This window comes from Mytilus edulis, chromosome 6 (genome assembly GCF_963676685.1).
Source record: "Mytilus edulis chromosome 6, xbMytEdul2.2, whole genome shotgun sequence".
Lineage (NCBI taxonomy): Eukaryota > Metazoa > Mollusca > Bivalvia > Mytilida > Mytilidae > Mytilus > Mytilus edulis.
In genome coordinates, this window is record NC_092349.1 from 72,448,430 (window position 1) to 72,472,374 (window position 23,945).

Sequence of the window (23,945 nt, forward strand, 5' to 3'; positions counted from 1 at the left end):
TGAATTAGGAAATCAAATTAGTGTTTTAAAGAATCAACAACTTGGTGAGTTTTATCAGGGACACACTAAAGTCAGTATTTTTGGACCATGACTTATTGGATATTTGTAATTGGCTTTTACTTACTTATGATTACCAATAACTGCGAATACTCTAAATAGATCGATATTTTGTGGGGGGTTTTTCGGCGGGCGAGCTTGCTTTTTTTAGTGAGTGCTTCGTGTCGATCTGCTTGGTCAATTCCTTTATAAATGATCTTTCCAGTTTGCTCTTATGTGGTGCTGGTTTACCTGTTATTCAGGTTGCTATGTTCTATCATATGTGTTTCGTTTATTACCATCACTTGAACAGGCTGCTGATTTATTTTTTGCAAATTTGAATTTTTATATGTGATCATATTTTGCCATTTCGTGTACTTGTACAGTGTTCTATCAAACTTATGTAAGCCAACAAAGTCCACAATAGTTTAACCAAATTCATTCACTGAAAAACCATGATTGTAAATGTACCAGACTCCGGCAAGCTAGTGGAACATGATAAGCAAGACGGAACATCTTAATTATTACTATAGTTATGGTTTACTTATTTGATGATATTATATTAATTATTTGTTTACATTTATATATAAATGTATGTAAGGAAGAAAAAAAGAGACTATTGATGTCGTAAGACAAAAAAGAAGAAATTTTTTTATTTAACCAATCAGCTTGAAAATAATTTTATGTTTCTGGTTTTCAGGTCTTTCGATCGGAGTACTCGTGTCTTTACTTGCCTTGTACATAGCTCTTGCAGTGATAGTGTACAAACCCAGACGACAACCAACTCAAATAGTACCACATACAACGCTCAATATTCAATAGGATCGATAGAGAAACTAGCACCACATACGACGCTCAATATTCAGAGAGATCGATAGACAAAAGAGTACAACAGACAACGCTCAATATTCAGTAAGATCGATAAAGAAACTTGCACTGCATACATCGATCAATATTCAGAAAGATCGATAGAGAAAGGAGTACCATAGTCGACGCTCAATATTCATTAAGATCGATAGAGTAAATAGTACAAACAAACGAATATTCAGAAAAATCGATATAGGAAAGAGTAACACAGACGACGCTCAATATTTAGGAAGATCGACAAAGAAAAGTAACGCAAACAGCTCTTGAAAATTACAACGAATTTATAGTAAAATGAACAACCTATCGAATCTTTATAAATACATTTTCCCTCGAGTACAAAGTGTAACGTTAAAAGTTCACGAAATTGAGTTTAATTGCCCTTTTTTCTATATTTAATTTAGCAAGGAATTGGAATAGAAGTAAAAATGAAAGGAATAAAGGACGTGTAAACGGATGGATAAGTTAAATCTGTTATTTGTTGCTTAACCGTTAACGACATATATTGTTTTCATCGAAACAGTATATAAAACAGTTATGTGCAATAAAACTGTGTATACGACGCAAAAACAAGAAATCTTTATTCATACATTGTCTTTATTTTGATGATAAAATATGTGTTCATTCTTAGCTATCTATTTAAGATCAAACATGAACATATATGTAGACATACATTTATCTTATCTCTATCTAACTATCACAGGCGTTGGGTACATAGTTTAGATTATAAAAAGAAGGTATAAACTGAATATGAAATTTCCTATTTTTATACCACATAATCAACTTGTCGACTAAGTTTGTCTCATATTTTTTTTTATGAATGTGTCTATACTTATTAAATCCCTTATTTTACTATCAATGCATATTTGAAAACAACGTTAGCGGCATGAATCCTCAAAAATATGTCCAATTAACCCCGACACATTTGTATGAGCGTGTTACAAGCCATAATACTATAATAACGTGGTTGCCGTTGGATGTTGTCTGCATATAATTAGATACCACACAAAACTTATCAGTGACGGTCAGATATAAAAAAAAGTTACAAAGCCAAGCAATTATAAAGTTGAAGAGCATTGAGGACCCAAATTCCAAAAGTTGTGACAAATGCGAATAAGGTTATCTGGTCTGAGAAGACAGTTATTCCGTGGTGCATTTCTTTTAGACAATAAATGAGAATTTCAAAAAATCCCACCTGCGCTTTCTAAATAATATTTTTACAGTGTGTTGTATTATATAGGGACAAATCATATCAAAATTAAAGAAAACGTCATCAGCTTTAAGGGGGTCTTGAAATCGTTTGACAGCTTCCGAAATGCTAATTGGTAACCTTTTCAGCTGGAGCAAGTCACTACTACCCATATTTTGACTATTTTATTTATTGTGTCTGTTTAGTTAACGCATCATTGTAAATATTATGATTGTGGCCAAGTTTGGTTTAATTTGGCCAATTAGTTTCAGAGGAGAAGATTTTTGTAAAAGTTAACGACGAAGGACGACGACGACGACGACGACGACACCGGATGCCGGACGCAAAGTGATGAGACAAGCTAAAAACGTATGTCGTACTAGAATAAAGTTGAACCGTTTCCTTATCTTAAAGAGAAAAGTATATATTTCACAAGTTACAAAGTCGTTTTGTGTTTTCACCAGGAAATAGTTCTATCAATTTATAAGTTGATGGCCTAGAACAGTAATTTTTATATATATATATATATATATATATTTGTTTTTATGCAAATCAGTACATATCTGCTTCATAGTAGGATGAAATGAAACTCCTTTTAAGCTTGATCAAACAAACACTGTCTCACAAAAGGTAAATATGAGAAGTATACATTAAAAAAACCACTGATTATCTCACAAATTATTCATACCAATCCTAGATAACAATTTTCTTTTTTTACACAAAAAAGATATTTTTTAATGAAATAAGAAACCCAAGTATGTCACAGTAGATACATATTTTTGTTGAATAACAATGAAAGCTGCACCAGGAAATTCATATACTAAACATTTAGTATAGAAAGTCCCTGACTGAACAAACAGGTTTGTAACTCCTTTTAGCTATGATTATCATGCTTTTAATATTATATCGAAAAAAAATAATTTTGAACAGATTATAAGCAGCCCGTTAAATATTGAATATCGAAATACGATAACGAACCGGCCGCTGACTTCACATACATGAGGCGAGATATAGTTTATTGCTCAATTTTATATGTTTTAATACCTGTATTTGTACATGTATACTAAAATGGTCGCATGCAGGGTACAAATAAATAACTTCTGGAAAAAAAGTAATCCTATAGGTTAATCAATGCACATGTTGTTTTTATGGTGCAATGTCTTAAACTAATAAAAACTATCTTTCAATGTTTGAGTGTTTTGAAATTTGACAAGTTTATAGAGTTGCTTGTCAACTTCAATACAGGTTTTAAGGTATAAACCACTTATTCATGTTTGATTTTCGTTTTATGTTTCTCATAAATCAAGTCGTTGATTTTCTCGTTCAGGTATTTCACATTTTTTCATGTCAGGAAGGAACTTTTAATAGCTGTCTATACGGTATGTATTTTCTTAATTGTTGAAATCCCTAAGTTAACATAAATTTGATCACACTATTGATAGATAGTAGGAATTCATACTGAGTTTCGTTTGTGTTTATCTCATCTTTTCAAAAGGACTGAATAAATAAAGATAATAGTAGTATACCGCTGAGTGAGCTTAAATCCTCATCTGGCGTTCATCGTCTCAGCTAACTTTTACAAAAATCTTCTCCTCTGAAACTCAAATTTAACCAAACTTAGCCACACGCTTATTTGGGTAGGGAGTTCTTAACTGTGTCCGACGATCCCACTGGAAAACAAACATTGCCTACATGGCTAGAAATAAAATAAATGAGGTTAAATTAAGGTTTTATCTTTCATCTTGAAAACCGCTAATCTGATAGCACAAGAATGGACCAGAATGTTGAAAAATATACCTTCTGTGGATTTATTTCAAAACAGTCAGATGACTTTTTACAGGAGTTATTGCCGAAATGACAAATGTCGCAAACAGTCCGTCTTGTTTTTGAATTTTGTTTCCTGTCTCACCAAAAATTAAATAAAAAAAAATACCGAACTCCAAGGAAAATTCAAAAGGGAATGGCATAGAAAAAAGGTCAAACACATCAAACGAATTGAAAATAACTGTCAAATTCCCGATTTGGTACAGGCATTTTTCTTCTTTAGAAAATGGTGGATTAAACCTGGTTTTATAAATAGCTTAACCTCTCACTCGTATGACAGTTGCATATATTCCCTTACATCGACATCCCTGTCTAACAAAAACATAAACTAGATATAATAGAAAACAATAGAATAACAAAAATACCAAATTCCAAGAAAAATTCAAATCGAAAAGTCCATATTATTACCAAGTGGCAAATCCAAAGCTCAAACACATCAAGCTAATGGAAAACTTCTGTTATATTCCTGATTTTGTAAATACATTTCCTTATGTAGAAGATGGTGAGTAAATCTTGTTTTAATATTATAGCTAGCTAAACCTCCCACTTGCACGACAGTTGAATAAAATTCTATTATATTGACATGATAAGTAAACATGTAAAAAGTTGGAGCTATGCAGATAACATTTTGATGTTATCTTAATTACTATAAAACAAACAACTATGGGAACAAACAAACAAAATGCGTGGAGACACTCTTAAGACAAAGGACATAAGAAAATAAAGAATACTAAACATGGCCATAGCACAACACAGTGACGGGATTTATAAAATCCGAGCAACCCCAAAAGGATATTATTTACTAAAATTTGAATAAACGTAAACGGTTAAAAAAAAGCAAATAAAATATCACTATAACACGTAGTTAAGATGATAAACAACATCAGAACCTAGAGTATCAAGACAATAATTTTATTATTTTTGAAGTTGATACGGAATATTACACAACAAGATATTGATATCTGCCGATTCACTTTTTTTTATAAGAATGGACGAGAAGTTCCATTGCACACCTCTGGTTCATCAACTTTTTATGTCCCATTTATGGGCATTATGTTTTCTGGTCTGTGCGTCTGTCCGTTTGTTCGTCAGTTCATCCGTCCGTCTGTCCCGCTTCAGGTTAAAGTTTTTGGTCGAGGTAGTTTTTGATCGAGGTAGGATTTGATGAAGTTGAAGTCCAATCAACTTGAAACTTAGTACTCATGTTCCCTATGACATGATCTTTCTAATTGTAATGCCCAATAAGAGATTTTACCCCATTTTCACGGTTCACTGAACATAGAAAATGATAGTGCGGATAGGGCATACGTGTACTATGGACACATTCTTGTTGTTACGTCTGATTTGTAGCTGGAAGCTCTTGAATACCCGATGAATAAGGAAATATATATCTTTTATACAGGTGAAGTTGGTAAACTGCTGCTTATGTTGACAGAATTTATTATTTCATCATCAAAAGGCCTCTTTTTTTCTGGTTCTGGTACTGAGAATACCACTTATGTCGAATTCGAGATATTTTCCAGTGTTTCAATATGACTTGTCTTCTTGCATGCAGGCCATGTGATTTTTTGTCTTTTGGCGTGCATTAATTTTATCAACTGAAACAAGTTTCAGAAAAACTTGGAATGAACTTCCTTTTTGGTATCTGGTAATTTATTTCAAAGGAAGTAAAAAATTATTACCATCATGGTCAAAAACATAAATTTCGGTTCTTATTTAATTTGACCTTCTGTTATTGTTATTGTCTTTTCATGAGAATTTTGACTACCTTTCAATTTACTTTGTCTATTATCTCGAACAAGATATTAGACAGGTACTGAGAAACTCTACCAAGAAACATGATCAACAATCTAAGATTAACAAGAATGCTGAAATGACCGAGAGGATTGGTTGACTTTTCTTTTTAATTTTTTGTCGTGAAAATGTTGTAAACAATTATAATCCTGGTATATATGATGAGTTATTTACAACCACTAGGTCGATGCTACTGCTTGCGGATGTTTTATCCTCGAAAGTAGTAACAGTCCAGTAGTTAGGAGAAAAGTGATGACATGAAATCATATTATCATGATTATTAATCAACTGTTTACAAGATGTCAAATATTTTCCAGCGATATGGATTTTTTTATCACAAGATAAGATACTATTGTTCTGTACTTGGCAAAATATTTCGGAATGTGGACCCAAAATGCTCTTCAATGTTGTCCTTTATTTGTCATACTTAACTTATCAGATTTGAGCATCAATGATGAGTTTTTTGTAGACAAAATGCGCGTTTGGCGTAGTAAAATGTAAGCCTGTTATATATGACTAGCTTATTTTACATAACCTATTTATAAGATTTAAACTGTACTGGTACTAGTCTAAATCCATGTATTTTTTTTTATTTTTTTTTTATTAAATAAAAAATAGTGGTAGTTTATATATAATTTGGATGTTATGACCATAAGTACTGAGTTCTAAATATCTGTAAATATCTGGAATAGTATTCTTCTTTCATTGGTTATTATGGCCACGTGATTCAAAAAATTATGTATTCTATGTGCATGAAGTCTTATTTTTGTTTTCCAGTATACGGAATTTATGTTTCTATATTTACAGAGTTATCGTAGAGTTGTCATTTGTTTAGACGTACTTATTAAATAATTACTTTCGCCATCGAAAGTTGAAATTTTTGTTCAGTCTAGGTGGTGTTGTGGTCTAGAGCGCTGGACACAGTACATATGGTAAAGTAACGATATATATCTCAATAGCATGAGTTCGAATCCCGTCGAGAGAAGAATAAAAGGAGTAGGTCCAGTAAGACCCTTTTTTGGCTCCAAAATATAGCAGTTTTACATAATTGTTTAAATATTAACTTTTAGTTATTTATTTAAGAGTAGAATGCTTCTGTTACATAAATATGGGCTGTTTTTGACAAAAGAATACATATATATCGGGTACTAGCATCATTAAGTCATGCTTAATTTCTGAAATCTTCACAATTTTAGCATTTTAGTTATTTTTTAGACGGTTTCCGTCTTAAATCAAAGTGGCCGCATTTGTGTTCATTGTTAATATTGAAATGTAAGTTGTATTTGATGATAATACATAAAATATATAAAGGTTCAGGATGAACATGGATGCGGCCACTTTCATTTTTGACAAAAACCATTTGAAAAGTGACATTTTTTGGCATATTTGATAGATTTGTCATATTTAAGCTTAAATCGGAGCATTTTCATGACTAAATCAGTTACAATCTTTCACATAAAATAATTGAATCAACTGAAATAGACACTTAAGTGTTTATAAAGTGTCGAAAAATTTTCGTCACTTGATCTTGAAATTTGGGGCCAGAATCGGCCCTTACCGGACCTACTCCTTTGCAACATTGTTGTGCTGATATCAAGATCTAGAGTAATTATTAATATAATATGTGTTTTCAGCCGTACATCTTACGATTCTTTACGATAGATAATTAAGCTAATCTCCAATTAGTTCCATCTTCATGCTTAATATATCATGTAATGTGTTCCAACTCTAGATTCTAGTGACAAAGAAACACTAGTCCACCGAAAGCTCAATTTTTAGTTCTGTCTAGGAGGCTGAGTGATCTAGGGCGTTGGACCCGGAAAGATAAAATAAATTGGTTCCGCTAATTTGCAAATTTAACATTGTTGTGCGGATATTTTGAGTAATAACCTTGTACATATGTTGACGGTCAATATTAATAATCTTGCAAAATACAATGTAAGATACACAAAAAGAACTTTGAATATATATAAGAATATGTGGTATGAGTCTCAATGATACAATTCTCCACCCAAGTCATCATTTGTAAAAGTAAACCTTATAGGTTAAAGTACGGTCTTCAACATTGAAGTCCATTTCAATAATACTCTATTCACAAGTGAAATATGTGAATAAAAGACTTCGTCATCGGTCAATATAATCCACATAGGCCTAACTATCACGTATTTATCTTGTCAGCAGTCGTAATAAATAAATATTTGGGTTTTTTTTGTAGGTGGAGTAGTTAAAAACAAAGAGAAGAGGAACAGGATAGTAATGATTTCTATTTCATACAGAAACAAACTTAACAAGAGCAAAAGAACTATAACCCAAGTTGTTTTCATCATTACATTTGTACTGATTTGTTTACATACGAACCAGCAACCAGCTGAACAGCAGCGTTGTTATGACTGTCATTTTAATTATCCTCTAAACAATGTGAAAGATTTTTTAAATGAACTAAAGAATAACGGTACGACCACTATCCAACCAATAAATCATATATACAATCAATATAACACAATATGCAATGTGAAATGTGCATCTTATACCGAATTGATAATATTGGTTAAGTCTTACATTGGACATTTTGACCAAAGACAAGCGATTCGCGCCACATGGGGAAAATGTCATGGGGAAAATGTAAGAGTTGTCTTCCTTCTCGGATATTCTGCCGAGTTAACTGAACATGCAAGGATCGAATATGCTGAACACAAGGATATAGTTCAAGGTTCATTTACTGACGAATACAAGAATAATATATATAAAACCTTGATGGCATATGATTGGGTTATATCGAACTGTTCAAATAGTCAGTTTGTCTTTTTTGTTGACGACGATTATTTTGTAGTCATACCAAACCTGTTACAATTCGCCCGTGAGAAAAAATTGGACGGCAAAGACGTAATGTTTGGACATAAGCAGTGTAATCCACAAAACCCGGTGAGATCTAAATCCTCAAGGTATAGAAAATGGTATATATCAGAGGAAGAATATCAGCCACCTATTTTACCGCCGTTTCTTTCAGGTGGATCTGTTCTTACGCAGATAAATGTAGCACGAAAATTAAGAATTGCTTTTCCTTATATGAAAACAATATTTCTCGACGATGTTTATGTATCACTGGTTGCACAGAAATTAGGTATAAAGATATTCCACGATGAAAGATTCGTCAACTCTAATTTAAGGAGAACGGACTTCAACTTTATAATATCATGTCATAGTTATAATAGTACAGAGTATTTATACGAAGCATGGTTGAAATTCAAAACAGTAAACAATTTGCATTGTAACCAGTCAGCCAGACGTTGATTTGTGTAGAAGTCAACGTTATATTGAGGTTAAAATTGACTTATTAATTGTCAGTCGGAAATGGACTTTCAGATGTCCCTTCAAAAGAGTCACCCATGTGCATGTGAAATTAGAGGCTCTAAAGAGTCTAGATCTCTGTTGGTCTTGAACGATACCAGTATCCGCTCTCTATAATTGTAGACTAAATATGTTTCATGACAATAATTTATTTTTTGAATGATCGTGTTTTGATTGTTATTCATACTGCTTATCATGGTCGTGTTCAATATCGTAGCAGCTACGTAGCGGTTATGTAGCTGCTACGTAGCTACTATCAATATATATGTGGAAACTATAGGCTAGCTTCACGTTCAATAGTCATAAATGTAAGTAGCCTTGTGTAGCCGCTACGATATTGAACGCAACCCTGATGTCTGTCTTTTTAATTTTTGCCTAAATTGTCACGGTATTATCATCATCGCGATGTATACTATATTAACAATAATATCTGGTATGAGTGTCAATGAGACAACCCCCCATCCATGTCCCAATGTATGAAAAGTTAAACAATAATGGTCAGAGTATAATAGCTTTGGTTCACATCGAACAGCTAGCTATAACGTGACCCAAAAACACTAGTGTAAAACAATTCAAACAGGAAAACCAATGGTCAAATATATATAAATCCGTGAAAATAGAAAAGACTATGAACCACATCAACAACTAAACGACACCGACTGAACAATAGGCTCCTGACATACAAATGAAGCAGGCTTAAACGTTTTAATAGGCACAACATTCACCCTTACCTGTAACAGCAGTAAAACATTACAACATAAAAAGACAACTGAAAAATATCAATGTATAGATAAGATACTGTACAAAACAACTTTGCAATTACAAGAACTGTTATATATTGTTCAGCTGGTTATCATCGGAATGTATACAATGTAGTAGCCATACACTGTTCACATCACGATGTTGACGATGTGAGCGATATAAACACAAAGGTATTGACTTTGTATACAATATCAACGATGTTGACACTCAATTGTAAGCATCTGAGGTATACAATGTGAACAATGTGAAACACAAATGCATTGACTTGGTATACAATATAAACACAATGCTTACGAAGTGAACGATATACTCACTAATTTATAGGCTTGGTATACAATATAAACACAATGTCTACCATGTGAAAGATATAAACACTAATGTATAGGCTTGGTATACAATATAAACACAATGTCTACGAGGTGAAACATATAAACACTAATGTACATGTATAGGCTTGGTATACAATATAAACACAATGTCTACGATGTGAAAGATATAAACACTAATGTATAGGCTTGGTATACAATATAAACAGTATATTGTCTCGCTATTGTCAACATCGAAATGTTTACTATGTAAAATGTTAAAAAAAAACAAGGTATAGATACGATACAATGTACACAAACGAGCACAAGAACGACACGATACCGTAAACGATGTTGACAATATATTCTAAAGATGTTTTAGACCATCGTTGGTGTCTTCTTATTTTTACTTTTAAGAGTAAGAGCTGCAGTTAAACACTAATCAATAGGTACCAAGTTATTTCAATATCTCTTATATGTAGTGGTCACTCAATTTTTTTTTTCTATCTGTGCTTAAACTTTTGGAAAATTTAAAGATCGGCGAAAATAGTAGTGGACGGTTAATGGTATAACTCCACTACATATAGTGCATTAAAAGCACAAGCACTTGTCTCAGAAAAAAGCAATCCGATAAGGTATATAGGGATACAAAATTCTGAGAAAAGCGTCTGTGATTTAAAGTAAAACTATTTGGGACCATGAGTTTTTCATTGTTTGTTTTTGTAAGTTGATTTTATTCGGAGTTGATCTTATGTTTCTTTCAAATATTTTTGATTATTCATGATATGAAGGTCTTGATTGGAGTTCCGAGAATAATTAGCAAACAATGCTGAACGAAGGGAAAAAAAGAATAAAGAAAAAATGATTAAAAAAGAAAAATATACAAAAAGATTGCCAATAGGACAATTCTCCACAAAAGACCAAAATGAAACAGAAATTAACAACTTTAGGTCACAGTACGGCATTGAACAATGATGAAATCTCATACCGCATAGTCAGCTATAAATGGCCCCGAATTGACAATGTACAACAATTCAAACGAGAAAACTATCGGCCTAATTTGTGTATAAAAATGAACAAAAAATGAATATGTTCATACTCCATGGTTCAATGTAGAGACCGGAGTGAAACAGGGCTGTATCATATCACCGACATTGTTTTCTGTGTATATCAATGACCTCTCATAAAGTATCAATGACCTTGTGTGTGGATTACAGCTTGATGATGGTTGTCTCAGTATACTGCTTTATGCTGACGACATAGCTTTAATTGCACCGATGCAAGTAGTTTTCAACGCGTGCTTGATATTGTGTCTGACTGGTGTACAACAAGGAAACTGTCCATAAATGTGATTAAAACTATAAAGTCGTTCATTTTCGACCGCAGTCTTTAGATCGTTCTGAATTTAATTTTAAATGTATGGAGAATAATCTCGATTATTGTGACTCATAAACTTGGTGTCTGGATGGATGAAAATCTTACATTTACGAAGAACTCAAAATAATTAGCTAAAGCATCCAGTCGTGCTCTAGACAGTTTAATGACAATAGTGGTATCACGGAAAACGGTACTATTACATTTTCCCAGCATTAGGTTGTCCTTTTGTGTACCAAAGACAGGTTAAGGAAGTCAACTTAGGAGGGCTGTGATTGGGTGTAAGGGTACAATATATTTTTTTTATTTATCTATGAATAACTGCAGTGTGTAAATTTACAATATAAATTTTAAAACCTATTGATATATTTGAAAAGGCTTCCAAAATTTGATATTTTGTGTAAAATGACGATGGGCATGGATAACATAAACAAGCTCCGTTGGAAATTGGTCATGATACTACTTGGCTTCAATTTCTAAAATAGAGTAATAACGAACTAACACCACGCATGACTGTTTTATCCAGGTTTTTGTTATAAAAACTGGTAAATTTAGAAATGTTAGTATTGTTGCTTATGGCAGAATAAATAGTACCGTTTTCCCTATACTCAAGATAGCAAAGGAAATCACAATCAATCAAACTTCAGTCATATTATACTATTTTGAAGCATTTGATAAGAACATTTGATTTTTATCACAGAGAAATTTTTATCTGAGTACAGTACGGTGTTGAGAAAAATCCTGAGTCATCATAATAAGTCAAGTTGATGGGTACTGGTATAAAACGTTATTCTAGGTTTTCAATATTAACTATATTGTATAACCTACATCAAACTATTGTTCTTTTTTATTTGTTTTCACCTTTCGCAATGATTAATTTAATTGGAAAACCCAGAATTCAAGTCGCTGCAAATATTTTTAACTGAAATGTTTGCCTTTTTTGCTATGTAATTCCCTAAATATATCAATTGGGTATTTCCCTTGACACAATCTATTAAAATGGATATTGTCTGGTTAAGTTTGTACTGTTTATATAGTAAGGCAGTATTTGGTCATACTAGAAGCATTTTCAATGTTAAAATCGTTCATCTAAGAAAAAAGAAGGCCCACTTGAGGCTAAATTTAGACAAAATTTATACTCTCCTGTGTAAAGAATTGCTCACATTGTTGCAATTGGCAATTTATGCAGCAAATATTTCAATAGTGCTTCATTTTGTAGTTTCTACCTTTTATTATATCAGGCATATATAATTTGTCATTTTGTACTGTTTGAAAGGACTTTTGTTGGAAATTGATAATCCCAAGGGACATAATTCATATTTTTCATATATTAATATAGACAACAAAGGCACGTTTACTGCTGAGTATTTTGCATATTTTATGTTTACAGTGTCTAATATCCTTGTTTTATATCATTTCAAGACAGAATAATGGATTTTATAACCAGCTCTGAATTTTGAATCACAATATGGCATATACTAAAGCATGGAATAGAGATTAGTATGACAAATCTTGAATTTGTGCTTATGTTGTAAATTTTGGATAAAATGAACACAAATTAAATGGAACTGTCATTTGTATCTGTTTACATGGAGCTGTTTATTATTCATTTTAAATAAGATAAGATATGATTGGATACAGGTTGTTTATTAAGCCTTATCTGAAAAAAGTAGAGAAAGAGGTAAATCAGCATGTAGGGGTGGGTCATGAAATGATCCATGTTTCTTTAAGTAATGGGGACATACAAGTATTTATTATAGTCAAGGTTTCCACAATATTGCACTGATGGTGTCATAAGAATTCTTTATACTTTGTGTCACAGTATAGGGACAACGGTAATATTATATTTTCCCAGCATTAGGTTGGCCTTTTGTGTACCCAAGACAGGCGAAGGAAGTCAACTTAGGAGGGCTGTGATTGGGTGTAAGGGTACAATATATTTTTGTATTTATCTATGAATAACTGCAGTGTATAAATTTACAATATAAATTTTAAAACCTATTGAAATATTTGAAAAGGCTTCCAAAATTTGATATTTTGTGTAAAATGACGATGGGCATGGATAACATAAACAAGCTCCGTTGGAAATTGGTCATGATACTATTTGGCTTCAATTTTTAAAATAGAGTAATAACGGACTAACACCACACATAACTGTTTTATCCAGGTTTTTGTTATAAAAACTGGTAAATTTAGAAATATTAGTATTGTTGCTTATGGCAAAATAAATAGTACCGTTTTCCCTATACTCAAGATAGCAAAGGAAATCACAATTAATCAAATTTCAGTCATATTATACTATTTTGAAGCATTTGATAAGAACATTTGATTTTTATCACAGAGAAATTTTTATCTGAGTACAGTACGGTGTTGAGAAAAATCCTGAGTCATCATAATAAGTCAAGTTGATGGGTACTGATATAAAACTTTATTCTAGGGTTTCAATATTAACTATATTGTATAACCTACATCAAACTATTGTTCTTTTTTATTTGTTTTCACCTTTCGCAATGATTAATTTAATTGGAAAACCAAGAATTCAAGTCGCGGCAAATATTTTTAATTGAAATGTTTGCCTTTTTTGCTATGTAATTCCCTAAATATATCAATTGGGTATTTCCCTTGACACAATCTATTAAAATGGATATTGTCTGCTGGTTAAGTTTGTACTGTTTATATAGTAAGGCAGTATTTGGTCATACTAGAAGCATTTTCAATGTTAAAATCGTTCATCTAAGAAAAAAGAAGGCCCACTTGAGGCTAAATTTAGACAGAATTTATACTCTCCTGTGTAAAGAATTGCTCACATTGTTGCAATTGGCAATTCATGCAGCAAATATTTCAATAGTGCTTCATTTTGTAGTTTCTATCTTTTATTATATCAGGCATATATAATTTGTCATTTTGTACTGTTTGAAAGGACTTTTATTGGAAATTGATAATCCCAAGGGACATAATTCATATTTTTCATATATTAATATAGACAACAAAGGCACGTTTACTGCTGAGTATTTTGCATATTTTATGTTTACAGTGTCTAATATCCTTGTTTTATATCATTTCAAGACAGAATAATGGATTTTATAACCAGCTCTGAATTTTGAATCACAATATGGCATATACTAAAGCATGGAATGGAGATTAGTATGACAAATCTTGAATTTGTGCTTATGTTGTAAATTTTGGATAAAATGAACACAAACTAAATGGAACTGTCATTTGTATCTGTTTACATGGAACCGTTTATTTTTCTTTTTAAATAAGTTAAGACATAGTTAGATGCAGGTTGTTTATTAAGCCTTATCTGAAAAGAAGTAGAGAAAGAGGTAAATCAGCATGTAGGGGTGGAGTCATGAAATGATCCATGTTTCTTTAAGTAATGGGGACATACAAGTATTTATTATAGTCAAGGTTTCCACAATATTGCACTGATGGTGTCATAAGAATTCTTTATACTTTGTGTCACAGTATAGGGACAACGGTAATATTATTTTTTCCCAGCATTAGGTTGGCCTTTTGTGTACCCAAGACAGGTGAAGGAAGTCAACTTAGGAGAGCTGTGATTGGATGTAAGGGTACAATATGTGTTTTCTATTTATCTATGAATAACTGCAGTGTGTAAATTTACAATATAAATTTTTAAACCTATTGAAATATTTCCTAGAAAATTATTTGAAAAGGCTTCCAAAATTTCATAGATTTGGTGTAAAATGACGGTGGGCATGGATGACATAAACAAGCTACGTTGGAAATTGGTCATGATACTATTTGGCTCCAACTTTTAAAATAGAGTAATAACGTACTAACACCACACATAACTGGTTTATCCAGGTTTCTGTTATACAAACTCGTAAATTTAGAAAATGTTGGTATTGTCGCATATGGCAGAATAAATAGTACCGTTTTCCCTATTAGCAAGAGGAATGACGCATAAAATGTACACTAAACTTTATACAGCTACGGTGGAACCGATATTACTATACGGTAGTGGCATTTTGGGCACTCATCTTTAAGTGCTATTTTAGCTGTACAAAACAGAACCTGCAAATATTTTCACTCATTTAGAAAACTGACCTCGAATGTAGCTACTCGTGTTGATATGGGATGGACATCTTGTCACACAAAACAACGAATATATTACTTGTTAGCTATTGTGTAGACTTCTTCGCACCGAACAAAATAGAATATTATATATTAAAATGGACATCGAGGAAGAAAAGGGCTGGGCATTTGAAGTTGACAAAATTGTAAATAGTTTAAACATTTGAGATAGTGTATACGACTTGTCTTATTCTATAAAAAAAATATACAAACCATGAACTGTTCAAGTATCCAACACTATTTGTGTAAAGTATTACATAAGATTTTTATTCAAAGAAAGTTATTTTCCTAGTAAATACATTTTAATCAGAATTCACAACTGTTCTTTCACGCAAATATTTTTACCAGTAGAAAATTGTAGTACAGGCAATAATTTTTAAGCTTATTACATTGTATACGTCAATTTTAACCATAGTCAAGAAATTGTTTATATATATACAGACTTTTAATTTGTTTTCAAAAACTTTGATATAAGAAAATTTTACAGAATAAGAACTGCGACATCGGAAAATTTTATAAGTATAAGAAACAATTTTAATGAGTAACGTTTAGTTGTTTTAACTATTGATCATTATTGTATAAGTTTTATACTGTTAGTGTCTCATAAGACAGTATTTATGGCTGGATATTGATTGTATTTTATGTAAATATTATAATTGTTGTATATGTTTTATGGCCATCAATATGTGAAACTTTAATAAACAAATTTATTTATTTTAGTAAATGTTAACTTGTAATTTCATAATTTCATAATATACAAAAACAAATGTTTTTGTAGATTGTAGTATGAAAAAAAACCAACCGTTTGCTAAAAAATATAAGTCCTTTCTTAATCAAATCTAATAAAAGAAATAGTTTGCTTATCACTGGATTGTGATTTTATTAAGTCTTGTGTTAAAAGTTTTCAAGTAAAAAGTGACTATTAGAATACAAGATAAGAGAAAAAGAGAAAAATTGCAACCGTAAGAATATAAATCTCAAATTGTTTTTGTCGTGAATGAATTAATATATTGTTTTGAACAGTCATAAAAATAAACTTTTAGAACTTTTTCTGTAATGTCAACATTTATTGGGGGCAGTTTACTTATTACAGAAATTAACCGTTTGCCAAATATTAGCAATATAACAGGTAAAGCTATGATAATCTTGTCAACTGTCATTACATTTACCTGTTTATTATTTTGTTCAAGATTTAGAAACAGAAAGAAAAGCAACGCGTGTCCAGGTTTTTTCACATATTAGTATGTCCGACTATGTACATTTATTGTTTATATCCTACAGACGCTTTCAAGTTTAGTTTTTCATTCCAAGTCTGTTTTTTTAAATCATTTTTTAAAGAAATCTACATAGTTTAACCGCTGACCGCGAAGTGGACCCGAAATTGAACTGTCACAGCAGAAACAGAAATATTCTCATCACCGTTTGCTCAATATTGAAGTGGAGTACAAGAGGCTTTATTTGTACAAGTAAAAATAAACAAAACATTATCTTTGAACTTGTTATTTATACAACAATTAATTGATAGTAGGATAAGCAGGTGTTTCGTACATAATTTTGTTATTCATATTTTCCACTGATCTAGTTCAGCTACATGTATGCAGTAATGTATGATTATTGTGTACATAAAAGCGTTCAAACAACTCTGATAAATAGGTGGTGCATTTATTAATATTAGAAAATGATTTTTTAATAACAACATCTAGCTGAATATTTAATATTTATATTAAATATTTATTTTTTAATATTGAAAAATAAGACCATTTATTAATATTGAAAAATAAGACCATTTATTAATATTGAAAAATGAATTTTTGATATTGAAAAATGATTTATTAATATTAAAAAATGATTTTTTAATATTAATATATAGGATCTATTTTTTTAATATTACAAATAATTTTTTAATATTAAAAATCGAATATTTAATATTAAAAAATGATTTGTTTGATATTAGAAAATTAATAAAACCTATTTATTTATATTAAAAATTCGATTTATTAATATTAAAGAATAATATTTAATATTAATAAATACTTTATTAATATTAATAAACAAGGAATTCCACAACGGCTTGCCATAGAATATAGAACGATAGGATACTGAAGTATAAAGAATATAGAATAATAGGGTACTGAAATATAAAGAAAAGAGATAATACGGTACTGAAATGTAAAGAATAGAGATAATACGGTACTGAAATGTAAAGAATAGAGATAATACGGTACTGAAATATAAAGAATAGCGATAATACGGTACAGAAATATAACGAATATCGGTCAAAATGAATACAGTATATAATAATGTTATAAAAATTTAAAGGATAAAGAAATGAAGGACCCGTTGCTTTCCTCTATATAATCGTACATTGTTTATCTATCTTTTATAAATTGTTTGTATAAAAACGAAGGTGTGGTATGATTGCCAGTAGTGACAACTCTCCACAAGAGACCTAAATGACACAGAAATAAACAATTATAGATCACCGTACGGCCTTCAACAATGAGTGGCTTATTTTGGCTTATTTTGTTTTTCTATATAACTTCTAAAACAAATCATAGGGCTATATACAATAGTCAGAGAAAATGTTAGCCTTATTTTCAAATCTCAAAAGTGCATGCATTATATCCATAACTCTACTTTTCAATGTAATCGTGGACATGGATCAACAGAAAGGTTTACCAAAGCCGTTTAAATACGATATCTTAAACTTGATAAAAATTTTACTTCATGCTGCTTACCAATTTCTATAAATGTTAGTTAGATTAAAAGTACGTTTAAATATAGAACTAATAAGGACATTTTATTGAAGATTTAAAAAAAAATACATTAGTTTTTACAAAATTTGAATTATTTTGTGAAAACAGTAAGGATACATAATTATCGCATGTCCGTAGATATTTTGGAAAAAAAACCCACACTTTTAGATGGTGACGGTTTTGCTAAAATTAACCTTGAATGGCATTTTTATACTTCGAAATCCCTGTCTTAAATATATTAAACAGTCTTGATGGACAAGGATTTCACTGATAACCATTCTCCATAACTGCAAATTTAAATGCATGTGTACTAAACAGAATTGTAATGCAACTGTTCTAAATATTCGATTGTATACTGAAATTTAGACTTACATAATTGAAATATATTTCAAAAGTGATACAAAAGGGTAGGGCTAAGGAACTCCATTATCCTCTTTTCTTTATTTTATCCTTTTTTCTCCGTTCTTTTTTTTTTATTTGCTCCATTATTCTGTCATATATTGGTCTATTGTTCTCTATTCTGTAAACCCAACCCGGACCCTCACTAACACCGATACCAATCTGGTCCATATTCTCCAGAACTTCAATACAAAATTATCATCGTAAAACAAAATAGATAATAAAAACAACCAATATAGATTACATGGTCAGCTCAGATGTTCCAAAATTATCAGGAAGCAATATAACTTTTTAGCATACACGAATACAATAAAAATGTAAATTAAAGAAAAATATAAAAAAGTGAGAAACAATACATGCAAACCAGAAGCATTTTTGGGAAGCGTGACAATACTGTTTCAATTCTTTCTTAACCATTGCCTCAGTTACCAGTATTTACTTAATATGAACTTTGAAACATGTTAAATCTTAAGAACAGTCTTTTCACATACCGGTACGTATTTCTTTATCTTTGTCAGTCTATTGACTAGTGTGTAACTGTTTAATGAAGGGAAAGTTCTAATACAATGTCAGTATGATAAACAACTACCGTGCCTGACAGAAAATTAGAGACAAGATTCTGTTGTCATTAAAATCCTCTTAAATGTCATTTTTAATTCAATAAGCAATACCAAGAGATGACAAAAATTTATATCTTTATTTGAAGTTACAAATGCATCAAAACAATTATAGGTAGTTTAATTTGGAGAGAACCAAATCTCAGTTTCACTAAATGTTCTCTTCCCAGCAAGGGTAACTGCTAAATCTTTTTCGAAAGAATCTTAATTTGGTTTATGGAATAGTACTAATATCATATATTTTTAGTCCACACAAATGTCAATGGCAGACTTAATATAACTTGAACTTATTAAAGCATTCTTCCAATATTTCAATTACTTTGAATAATGTATTGGGGTCTTGAGGGGGTCTCCACTTCTATATTGATAATTTAGATTATTTTTTACTTTTCCCGTTATCTAGGATTTATGTAAAAGATGTAAATAAACCATAAACGTTTAGTTTTTACCACGAACAGCTATTTTTACATGTAATATTTTTATAAGATAGCCTACTGTGATATTGACGTCAATCTATCAAGATTACAGAAAAGAGAAAAATGGATAAAAATATGAATACAGAAAAAGGGTTAACAAAAAAAAATAGAACAATTGGTTGTTTTTAAAAAACATACTTATAAAGTTTTTTTTCAAATTCAACCCATACAAAACTAAACTATATGTATTGCCGTTATACACAAATTTCTTTTTCCAATACATGTAAATGAAAAAAAATTAGGGCAGCACTAAAAGTTGAAATCTTGTTTGAACCCTTGTTTCAATTTTATTTAACCAAGACATTATTTTGAATATTTGGATTGTGTCCTGTGATAATCTTCGATTTTATAGTATTGTTTTTTTTTTCGGACAAGCAATGACCATACTTTAAGGCATACTAGTTATTTATATAACTCACTTTTCAATTACGACTTTCAGGAATATCAACAACGTATTCACACCTTCAAAATCGTATTGACAAAAAATATAGTGGTAAAACGACGACTGCCGAATGTGGAGTAGGGTCTGCCTTCTCTTCCGGAGCACATGAGATCAACGCCGGTTTTTGGTAGGTTCGTGTTTGTTGTCGATCGACTTAAGATTTTTAATCTCGTTGAATCTCGTTGACATATTGTATAAACATATGTTTAATAATATAGAACTATTTATATATTCATTTTTTGCATTCATTTGTCTCTATTATATTACCTTCTAAAGACCCTCATGTTTGGACATTATGAATGTTACTTGTTTTTTTTGGTACAAATCACAAGAGCTTATTACAAAGAAAATTAAGTGTAATTGTTATCAAACTTCTATCCGTCATGCAGGCGTTTTCATTTTGCTTTATTAGGTGTGTCTGTTTTTGGTTCATCATTGAAGACCTGTCAAACAATTAAATGAGAGCGATCTATCTATGATATATAGTTACTTTTGACTTTTGTCACATGCAACAAGTTACAACATACCGACCATCTTACGTTATTGATTGTACGATAGCTAATATATGTATTTTTCTAGTCGTCGTAGGTCGCTCCATCTATAACATATAGTTAATTCAGAATGTTGTCTCATGCAACAGCCACACCATACATGTACCTTCCCTTTTGTCTCAATGATTGTACGAATGCTAATATCTGGTAATGTCTAGTCGTCGTAAGGTGCGCTATCTATAACATATTATTACATCAGAATGTTGTCGCATGCAACAAACACAACATACATGTACTCATTGATTGTACGATTGCTAATGTCTGTTTATGCCTAATCATCGTCGGGCGCTCCATCTATAACATAAAGTTACATCAGAATGTTGACTCATGCACAACCACAACATACCGAAAATTGAAAATGGAATTGGGCAATGTGTAAAAAGGACAACAACCCGACAAAATGATAGACAACAGCCGAAGGCCACCAATGGGTCATAAATGTAACGAGATTTTTTTCCAATTGATCGTACGATAGCTTATACCGATATTTGTAAATGTGTTGTCCTCGTAGGGTGCTATTTCTATAACAAATAGTAACTTCAGGATGTTGTCTCATGTAACAGTCACAACATACCAACCCTATTTTTTTAATTGATTGTACGATATCTTATATATGTAAATGTTTAGTCGTATAATAAACATGGGCTTCTTTCTTTAAATTAAATCAATGTAAAAGGTTACATTTAATATGTACAAAATCTGTTTTATTGATATCACAATCTTTTGTCGTCACATATATTCAAATATAATTATAGCTTTCAATAATCATTATAAGACAGAGTTTATTAGTTGAGAATACAATGTGTATACTTGCTGGTGTTGCCAGTTGTAATAACTTAACTTATAATCAGTGAAAGTTGTTGGTTGCTCTACCATTTGTTTTCCATTTCTTGTTTTATAAAACAAGTCGTTTGTTTTTTCGTTGTTTTTTTTAATACTTGTTCATGTCGGGTATTTGAATATCTGACCATATAGTGTGGGTTTGACCTATTGCTCAGCTGAAGGTAGTGTAACTTGTAATGGGCGATCAATGGATTCGTATCTGAATACATCAGGATTTCAAGTTTTCAACTCAATTTTTTCACCACAACCAGTTGTTCTTTAAAACAATCAACATATCAATAAATCGAAAAATATATACACAGCACAATGCACATAAATCAAAATGCAAGATGAAGTACCTCATTCACAATGCATAGACACACTGTATCATAACAAAATATATATACACAATGTCACTATGCAATCACTATGTAACATGTTTAAGATCGATTTATTCACAATGTCACTAATTTATTACTATGCAACATGCATACGGGCCTTTATTACACAACATGCATAAGGTAAGTATCACACAACGTATGAACACAAAATAACATATATACAATTTCTATTTAAAACGTCAACCAATTGGTAGTATCACCTTGTTAATATACAACTAACCACACAATCAAAGTGACAGTTACACTTGCACATCTCCTTCATTGCACAAGGAATATATTTATATAAACATAGCTGAACTCCCTATAATAAAATTAACGGTACCAATTTTCTTGCACCAGATGCGCATTTCGACAATACATGTCTCTTCAGTGATGCTCGTGGCCAAAATATTTGAAATCCAAAGCTTATATAAAAGATGAAGAGCTATAATCCAAAAGGTCCAAAAAGTATAGCCAAATCCGTGAAAGGAATCAGAGCTTTGCATGAGGGAGATACATTCCTTAATTTATAATAATTTCAAATATTTTGTAACAGCAAATTTTAATAACACAACAAATCCGTATGTTCATGCCAGTACCAAAGTACTGGCTACTGGGCGGGTGATACCCTCGAGGACTAATAGTCCACCAGCAGAGGAATCGACCCAGTGGTAGTAATACAATTAACGGTACCAATTTTCTTGCACCAGATGCGCATTTCGACAATACATGTCTCTCCAGTGATGCTCGTGGCCAAAATATTTGAAATCCAAAGCTTATATAAAAGATGAAGAGCTATAATCAAAAAGGTCCAAAAATTATAGCCAAATCCGTGAAAGGAATCAGAGCTTTGCATGAGGGAGATACATTCCTTAATTTATAATATTCATACCCTCGGGGACTAATAGTCCACCAGCAGAGGCATCGACCCAGTGGTAGTAATAAAATTAACGGTACCAATTTTCTTGCAACAGATGCGCATTTCGACAATACATGTCTCTTACCACATAATGAATATTATCCAAACTGGTAAAGTTTAACACAGTGCACTTTAAATAATACACTTCCACAATATTACAACTGGCAACACCAGCAAGTATACACATTGTATTCTCAGTAATACAAATCTATGAAGTATTTACACATCCGCATAGTGCAACTTGCAACAGCAGCATATATACATCTTCTACTTACCAGTTGGAAAATAATCCCTGATGATTTTTTAGTCTTTCTTTTTTTCTATAGCACTCAGATTGTTGTTGACTTTATAGAAAAAATAACGCTCATATGTAAAACAATAGCACACAATTTAACAAAAGAAAATATAAAAAGTAGCGGGTTATAAAAGATTCGAGTTTAGTTTAGTTGTGATAACATATGCTAAGAAGAAAGTCAAAGGAAAGAGTCAAAAATAGAATACAACTTAAACATGTTAAATGTAATAAAATTTCTATAGCAAAAACACATTTTTAAACATCATTTCAATCACCTATATTAGGGTCGATATTGATGTATTTTTGTCAACTTTCTCATCATTGTGCTTTTTTTCTTATTTATCTTAATCATCATAAATACTCATATAAATCTTATTTTTAGCAAAAAGAAACTACTGTACAATATTATTCAAATGTTTGAATAAAAGTTTATCTTTATAATATTTTAACATAAGTATTTCTGATAAGTGTTCTTCTATTGGCATATATCTACAAGCCCAAATACTATGTCCATATCCATAAATATACGGAAACACGTCTATATCAATATTAACCAGTATACCAGTATTTGTATTCATACTAAAATTTTGACAATTTTTTTCATTTTGTATAATACTACAAACTAAGGTCCTGAAATATGTCAAAGTAACACATTTTGTAAATAGATGTTCTAACGTCTCAACATGTTTAT

At 31.1% G+C, this 23,945-nt stretch overlaps 1 protein-coding gene across 1 annotated transcript; it reads left to right on the forward strand.

Moving 5' to 3' along the window:
* The first annotated feature begins 6,510 nt into the window (after positions 1-6,510).
* On the forward strand, positions 6,511-9,185 carry LOC139526801 (beta-1,3-galactosyltransferase brn-like). The gene is made up of 2 exons (XM_071321956.1): positions 6,511-6,639; positions 7,923-9,185. The coding sequence occupies exon 2, from the start codon at positions 7,964-7,966 to the stop codon at positions 8,996-8,998; it is 1,035 nt and encodes a 344-aa protein (XP_071178057.1). The 5' UTR covers positions 6,511-6,639; positions 7,923-7,963; the 3' UTR covers positions 8,999-9,185.
* Positions 9,186-23,945: the final 14,760 nt, after the last annotated feature.

What these genes read in the sequence shown, in the direction of transcription:
- LOC139526801 (XM_071321956.1), top strand. Translation starts at nt 7,964, where the DNA reads ATGATTTCTATTTCATACAGAAACAAACTTAACAAGAGCAAAAGAACT.